The 8,687-nt window shown below is 42.0% G+C and overlaps 1 protein-coding gene across 4 annotated transcripts in view; it reads right to left on the bottom strand.

The window, feature by feature from the left end:
- DEPTOR (DEP domain containing MTOR interacting protein) overlaps positions 1 to 8,687 on the bottom strand; it is a 145,171-nt gene that overhangs the window by 21,679 nt on the left and 114,805 nt on the right. Inside the window, exon 9 of one of the 4 annotated variants that reach the window (XM_073230019.1) lies at positions 12 to 7,701. The exons of the other annotated variants lie outside the window; for them this stretch is intronic. Coding sequence (XP_073086120.1) covers positions 7,525 to 7,701 — 177 coding nt within the window. The 3' untranslated portion in view covers positions 12 to 7,524. Of the gene's footprint in view, positions 1 to 11; positions 7,702 to 8,687 lie in introns of those variants that run through there. 4 annotated transcript variants of the gene reach the window in all.

Below are 8,687 nucleotides of genomic sequence, written 5' to 3'. Positions count from 1 at the left end.
ACCAGATCTGCTGCCATTAGACCACACACACTTTTTTTAATATTGCAAAGGACTTGTATTCAAAATATATAACAACTCTTACAACTTAGCAGTAAGAACACAAAAAAACTTAATTAAAAAAGAAGATCTGAATAGACATTTCACTAAAAATACAAAAATGGCTAATAAACACATGAAAAGATGTTCAACATCATTAGTCATTAGGGAAATGCAAATTATAGTCACAATTAAGATATTTTATTACCCACTAGAACAGCTACACATAAAAAGATAGTAACAAATATTGGTGAGGATGCGGAGATATGGGAACCCTTATCCAATGCTGGTGAGAATGTAAAATAGAACAGCCAGTTTGGAAAGGAAGCAGTTTGTTAAAAAGTTAAACATAAATTTACCATACAACCCAGTAATTCTTCACTCCTAGGTATCAACTGCAGAGAAATGAAAATGTAGACCATGCATACTTTTAAAGCCACCACCTTTCAACTGCTGATGTGACAAATCCACACCATAATCAGACCTGCTGAGAATAAAGCTTAAGGCTTTTTGACAGCCAAGTAAAAAAAAGAAAAGAAGGCTGAGCATGAACCAGAGCAAGGAAAGTCAGGAGTAGATTAAGAAATACTTGAAAGCTGTTTCAGTTTAGAGTTTAGAAAGAAGACATTGTATTTTGATTGCTCCTATTTCTCTAAGCCTTGTTTCAAATCATAGGCCATGGTTTTCATAATCGGACATAAGAGACTGTGAAAGCAATGGTATAAACATTTAAATAAAACAGTATCTTTTGGGGATGATTTATTATTTCTGATTATTATTTATTATTTATTCCTCTCTGTTACCCATGCCTGTGAAACTCAGCCATTTGATCCATACACCCAGACTACCTCTTTTATTTGGGGGGTGGAGTGGGTGGGGAGGGTCATTTCATAACTTCTTTGTCCCTCAGCTTTACTGAGATATAACTGACATGCGACCGTGTAAGTTAGGTGTGCAGCCAGCCCACTTCTTAGGCCACCACCTGCCAGTCAGAGGGGGCGGCACTCTAATAGCTGATAGGAACCTAATGTTTTCCCAAAGTTCTTTACATGTGCAATCTCAATTAAAATTCCCAACATACCTTATGAAGCAGAGACTATTATTGTTGTTTCCATCTCAACAGTCAAGGGTCCAGATTCAGAAAAGTTAAGACCTGGAGCAATTAAGTGGTAGAGCCAGGATTTTTACGCCAAACTCATATGCTTAAGCCCTAGGCTACCCTGGCTCCCAAGTAATAGAGAATCAGCTTCCCTAAAACTGACCACACATGGATGGACACCTGAACCTGGCATCTAAGCCCCTCACACACAAGCAAATTTCTTAAGAATGTTGTATTTGATTTTTCCTTCTACCACCATGAAATGGAATAATGCTCACTTGATCATCACCAACAGCACCACCTTCATTACCATTAACATTAGCAGGGAAAAAAATGATGGAGAGCCGTAAGGGGCATTTTCACTCTTTTAAGAATGATTTAGGCTCATTTTTAATTTTTACATCTAGGCCAGCAGCAGCAGGGGTATATGTCATCTTATTATCCTCAACCAGGGTCCAAGTAATCACATGTGTTTATAATCTAGAGAAGGAAGAAGGTCCTTCTCACTATAGGCAGCTCCTCTCTTCTGCTAGCGTGAAATGACCATTAGGGACACCTGGGCAAAGATTTTAAAGGTTCCAGGAGGAAAGACGTAACATTAATGTAGGCTGTCTAATCACCTCTGGTAACAATGCTGCATACAACCCAGCCAGCAAGCGCCACACCACCCCATTTGTCGCAATGATTGCATTACCTAATCTGTGCCTCTAACTGGCATTACGACTTCCACTCACACTCCTTTGATGTTGCTGCAATCTTTGCTTCACCATAGAAACAGGACAGCAGCAGGTTCAATATACCATCTATCTTCTGTAGGTGGGTGAGGCTGTTGGTATCAGCCGATCAACATGGCATGGGTTGTTGCCATGCTCACTGTGAGGCCACCTCTGCTTGCCTATAGAGCTTGGTTTATCCGCAGCAAAAATGGTTTTCCTAAGAAATATTTCTCCAGGAGTAACCTCATCGTCTCCTTGCTTCCTCCCTCCCCAGTGAGCATTTCTCCAAGAGTACAGTTAAGCGTAGGCAGTGGAGAAGGCACTGAACTGGGAGTCAGGAGGTAAGTTCTGGACTCAGGTCTGTGCCCAGTGAGCTAGGTCTCCCTTTGGACATGCTGCCTCACTTCTCCAAGCATCAGTTCTTCACCTGATAAATTCGGCTGAAAAAGATTGATACTTTTAGGGACTTTAAAGGGACTTTCAGCTGTAAAATTCTATGTGAAAAATAATTTTATGAATGATCTCAAATATATGTGAAAATAATGTGAAAAATAACTTCTCTTGGTTAATAATTTACTATGAACACCAACGTTAGTTTACTGATTGTGTCTATGCCAAGAACTAGGCCAGGAATTTGCTTACATTAAATTTGCAAAGGAGACATTATTTCTAGATATGTAAGCTGAAGCTCACAACAATAAAAAGGGACGAATGTAAGATGAGAGTATCTCTCACGCACTCACCTGTTCTAGGTATAGAAACAACAACAACAACAAAAATGGTTTAAGAGATGTACTATTAAGCCTTGGGTGTACGGACAGATGTAACAGAATTAAAAGTCCAGAAACTGACCCCCTCCCCCCACAGGCACTTAATCTATGACAAAGGCATTTTTTTACAGAAAAGAGGGACATTTTATTATGATAAAAGGTTCAGCCCACCAGGAAGATACAAAAATTGTGAACATATATATATATACCTAACAAATATATGTACCAAACATACACAACAAGAAAAGCCCAAAATATATGAACACAAAATTCACAGAATTCAAGGGATAAATTGACAATTCAATAATAATAATAATAATTGTTGGAAACTATTCTGCTCTGCTTTCAATAAAAAAAACAATGAGGCAGACAATCAGTCTGTATGTGTACATGACATATATGTAACACATACACGACCTGTGACTCAGCAATTCCACTCCTAGATATGTACCCAACACTGTAACAATATGAGAAGTTATATAAATTTGAAAAGTAGATATCTATGGTCTTAGAATTCTTGGTGGTAGTACTAGATTCACTAGTAGTTTGCTTTGTAATAACTTGACATTTGTATGAATACTTGGTGCGTTTTATATATAATGCACTAAAAATGTTTTAACTCTCACATTTATAATTTCCCAGTTATGTGACTTTGGGCCAGTTACAAATTTTTAGAGTTATACTTTATTCATCTGTAAGGTGGGGATCAAGTTTATTAGGAGGATCAAATATGTTGATGTACGAATCTGATTATTTCATACCAGTGAATGTTAAATAAATATTGTTTTTTTCTCTTCTATCCTTCTTCCCACATAATTTCTACCCCCACAAACAGCCCACTGAGGGCAGATTATTGAAAGAAAGACAGATCATTGCATGGGTCCACTCCCAGGAAAGCTGGTATGGGGTCTGGCTTGGGAAATGGAAATAGATTTTGAGTTGGAGTTATTCATTCAGACCAAAAATGAAAAATAAAAATAAAAATAAAAACAACACAGGGTGATAAGAGGATTTTCCCAATCCAGGGGAACCCTACAAGGACAGAGAATCCATAAGCCATGGTAAACAATCAGCATAATTTTAAAGTAAATAGAGCAGTGGAATTCCATTAAAGAATCTCTGGTCCTGTCCAAAAGATAGTCCCTTTAACAAAATTGCTTTGGAGCTGGAGTCGTGAAAACAGTGTAACTAGACTCATACACAGTCCTTCACTAACATACTAGATGGAGACATAAACTGAATCAAGACTTGCTAGTTACATCTATAGACCTAATTCCCTACATCAAAAGGATGCTTTGTGTTTATAAAAAGTTCACATTCTGCAAGAATACTTAGGCATTTGAAACACTACTGTAATAAATAATTTGTGTGTGTGTTTAGTGCATAAACAACCTTGACAGCAGAACACTGTTTTGGGGGGATAAAAAAAAGAAAGGAAAAATTTGCAGCTGTATGTTCAGTCCATAAATCTTTCCACCAAATATGCAACTGGCTGGAGTGAGTGGTGTGGGAGGAGGCAGAGATCCAGTTCTTGGATGAACACTGGATCCTCTCTCCAGAGAATTACAATCTTCCTCTAAGCTTTGAGCATTTTGAGCAGGCTATACAGCTATGTGTTCCCCAAAGACTGCACACTTAGGCTTGAAGGAAAGTCAACTGTGCAAATGACTTTCTTTCACAATAAAACAACAACAAAAAGCAACAGTGAAGGATTTTTGTTTCAAATTGAGAAACTGCAAGTGCCTGCTGGAATCAAATAGAATCTGCCCCCCTTCCAGCCAAAACCGACCAAAGGTCTGTTTCAGACGTAGCCTTGCCCTTGGTCACTGTTTTCCACAAGAACCTTTTGCCCAATTAGCAGTTTGCTCTTAGAATATTTATTATTGGCCACTTATTATCCAGAAGTTACTATGCTTTTATTCTGGATTATTCCAAAATGCAAAATTAACAAGCAAAAGATTCTTAAAGATACAGTACAAGATGCACTGCACATTAAGCTTATTCAGCAGGCAAATAACTGCATTATAACTTTGTTTTCACAAGTGCAATACATTCTTCATATATCATTTCACTCATACAGGGGTGACCTGTACTGGTCACATAATCTTGCCTGAAGAGCAAGTCAAATGCTGTTGTGATCAGGGCTATGAATAAAACATGTGTGTGAGTGCATGAGTGTGTATGTGTGCACTTTGCAGAGACACACAGGATACCATCTGGTTGGTAGTGTTTTGGTGGGAAAAGTAAAATGATTACAAATATGACTGAGCATGAAGCAACCTCTTTTTGGGTGTGATATCTAGACTAAGCAACCTTAGAACCTGTGCTGAAGGATCAAGAGAGTTTCATACTAACTTGGCTAAAGACAGGAAGGAAAGCCTTCCATCTTCCACCTCCTACTGTATAGCAATAAACAACATTGTGTTATATTAGAATCATATCATTTTTAGGAGTCTCACCCACCAGTCCCAGAACACTGTATGGATCAGAAGATTGGGGTTCCCTCCAATATCTCCATTCCTAGAGAAACACCTAACCCCTGGCAGAGTTGATAACATATTTTGCCAAGATAATCCAGGTGGAGAAATTGAGGACCAGGAAAGTAAGATAATTACAACATGTTTGAAGAGCACCATGATATCACGGAAAGACCAAGGGCTCTGGAGCCAGACAGACCTAGGCTCGTTTGGCTCTGGCTCTGCCATTTAGTTGCATAACAGAGGCTACGACCCAAACTTTAGCCTCAACTGTGCAACATAGCTAATACCCACATTACAGGGTTGTGGCAAAGATTAAAGGAGATATTACATAATGAGCCCAATAAGAACGGGTTCCATCTTTCTGCTAGCCCCACAGAACATACACACATTACATTGCATTAAGTGATCTACCCTCTAGGCCAGCTCCCCTGCCTATAAATGTTTACTTCTAATGCTAAACCACTGGATTCTTAGCCAGGGCCAAACTCCTTTGCTAAATCTCTGTGCGAGACAGTGATTAATTTATAGGCTAACCTTGGATAACTGACTTCCATTCTGGGCATTCAAATATGCTTCCAGGAATGTTTTCCAGATGGCCATATTCAGCCTGGTCATAATTCTTCTGTCTTTTATAAAGTAGCTGAAATAAGCCATGTTGTGTACACAACCAGAGCTTATTAGAACCAGTTCTTTTTTGGAAGTTTGGAGAGAAAAGACCAAGTAGAGGACTCCTATCTTAAATACTTCATCCATTTTGGCTTCTTGCCCGAAGGAGCCAAAGGGAACAAGAAAAGACAGTTTCTGCTGACAGAGACAATGGTAGAAGCAAACTCACTCTAGAGGCATATAATATAAGCCCATATGCAGTAGCATGTACGGGGTACAATACTCAGGGACAGCCCTCTACCCCCTTTTCATGGTGTCCTCTCCTCTCCTCTACTGGATGGATCTCAGAGTCATTCTCCCCATCCTTTCCTCATGCTTGTACAAAGGGTCAGACAGTAGAAAGAACATGAATATAAATGAGAGATTGGAACTCTGTGGTGTCATCTTGGCCAAGCTAGGACTACATTTCCCAGATTCCCTTTCCAGTGCAGTTCCAGGTTCAAGCTGGCCACAAGGAAAATATCCACATAATATCTGGAAGGTGGAAATAAAACACCCAACACTGTTTTATGGCTACCATGGTCAAATGCAGTGAGACGCTAAGGCAGAGGTGCTGTGGAAGGGTCCCAGCCTGTCCTTGCTCTGCTGCTCCACACCCAGCTCTTGTCCCTGACTGGCAGCCCTGCTGACCAGTAGCGGCTTCAAGACCCCATCAGCCAGCGAGGTCACGGCCTTCCAGAGATTTCCTCACCGACTACCTGTACAGTCCCCTAGGGTCAGCCAGCCAGGAGCAAAGGCTTGGAAACCAGAAGCGACCGAGGTGCTTGCTGAGAGTCCGGGGGATATGAAGTGAGTAATAGAAAAAAATCCACTAATATACATGCCCAGATTTGATGGATTACAGCATCCCTTGAGGGGAGAGGTAATGGCAGAAGGGCCAGTAGCCTCCAGCTGGTCCTAGCTCTCCCCCACCGAGTCCAGCTCTTCTTCCCAACTGCCAGCCCTCCACCAAGAAAACTCACACCCACCACCAGACCCTGGGAAAGAAGTGTAAAAAAGGAGCTAGTCACCAGGCTTGAGTCTGAGGATGAAAAAGCCAGAACTCAAGGTGTGGTGGTGAGAATCTAAGGAAGGCATAAAAATGGAAGCTCACTGCACAGGCAGGGCTGATGGGAGGCTGAGGATTAACAGGAGAAGCAGGTTTACGGCAAAGATGAATAGGGACTTAAGGGCATTTCCACGCTGACAAGATATGTTGGCACTGGGGACCGGGTTGAGATGGAATATGGGCCTGCAGAGCTGAGAGAGCTTGGGTGAAGAGTCTCCTTTGGGACCCCTGACTGACAGACAGGTGATGGGTGAAGGGGCGGGCATGGGCATGAAATTGTTACTGCACAATGGAACACCTAATTATAGACAGACATGTGTTTCCCCCTACAGCCCCCAACTTCCCAGATACCTCTCTGTATATATCCTATTTCCACAAGATCAGAAGCTTCCAGAGAGAATGCCTTCGGACCCCACAGAACCCATGGCATATAAGCCATATTCCACACATGGGCACACAGCATAGGATTCCAGCTGAGCCAGACATGCATGCCCCATGCTGGTCTGCTGCCCCAGACCTGGAGAAGGCATGAGACAGTGATGCCGCCTCCAGACCTACCAGACTGTGGTGTGTGCCTGGTTCGATGACTCTGGCTCTCTGCCTTGGAACTTGATCTCATCAAACCCAATTGTGGGTACAGGCCGGCAGCCACCCCGCCCAGAACACAGTTCGGTTAGGGCATGGTGGTCCCCTGTGGGAGCACAGCTGGTCACACGGGGCCATGACAAAGGCAGCTTTCTCTTCTGAGGTGCAGGGGGGCTCTGGGAGCCCTCCTTATGTGGCTCTCTGGCTTTCCTTGCCCCAGCAAGAGAGCTCCACTTAAAACCTTGCTATGTGACTTCTTATCAGTCAGCACAAACTTCTGCCAAATCTGGTGGCTACAGGTCTAGGTAGGAAGAGAGGACAAAAGTCAACATTTTTTCCTCAGCAGAGAAACATCCATCTTCTTAAAGTGAAAGACCCAAAATACATTGGGATTAATAATAAATGGACCTCTACCAGCCTTAAACTTTCCTTGGGACAGGATACAGTATATTTTCTTTTTCTTTTAAAAAACCTCTGCGGCCCAAAGAGAACAGCGGAGGCTTCCCAGGGTACAAGGCCACAGCTGTTCCCTGGCAGCCTCATCATCAACTGGGGCTGAAACCCCATCCGGAAATTCAATCCCTCTGTATGAGACATGCAACAGGAGCTTTGTTTTACACTGTAATTAGGGGAAGCTGGGCTTCTTGAATGCCGCCCAGCACTGCTGTGATTATTCAAAGGAGTTAAGATCAGAGCATGAGCAGTATGGGCTCAAAATTAGTGTTACTGAGGTTTGGGGTTGCTTCTTTACTTGTTGGGTTTCATGCAAGTTTGATATGAAGTGGAGCTAATTTCCAAATGTGCTTGTAACTGATATGCCGCAAGGAAATACCTCAATACCAAAAGTACACCATCCAAATGCCTTTGCAATGTACTTCAAAAACAAACTGTGGAACACTGCCTTCCCTTTAATTCAGGGCATGAAAATCAGTGCAGCCTGTTACTGAACAACATGAAGGGATCACGCAGCATTGGAACCACTTTTTAAGAGGTCTGGAACCAGGATTCTCATTCCTGGCCGTGGCACATTAGAATCACCTGGGGGATTCCAAAATGTGCTGATGTTTGGGCCTCACCCCAGACCAACTGAGTCCATATCTTTGGGTGTTTTTGAGGAGTTTCCCAGATGATTCTGATGTATACTGAGGCTTAGGAAACAAAAACTGGTCTGGGCATTCATTCATGCAAGGGTCTGTGTGTTCTTGCTTATGCTTGTTTTAAATGTGGACTATGTGCATGCCCAGTACCCCAAAAGGAATCTGAGGCATGGGAAGAGCTGGAATTCAC

The sequence above is a fragment of the Manis javanica genome, chromosome 2 (genome assembly GCF_040802235.1).
Source record: "Manis javanica isolate MJ-LG chromosome 2, MJ_LKY, whole genome shotgun sequence".
NCBI lineage: Eukaryota > Metazoa > Chordata > Mammalia > Pholidota > Manidae > Manis > Manis javanica.
The sequence above is the reverse complement of the archived record's forward strand: the minus strand, read 5'-3'. Positions and strand labels throughout refer to the sequence as shown.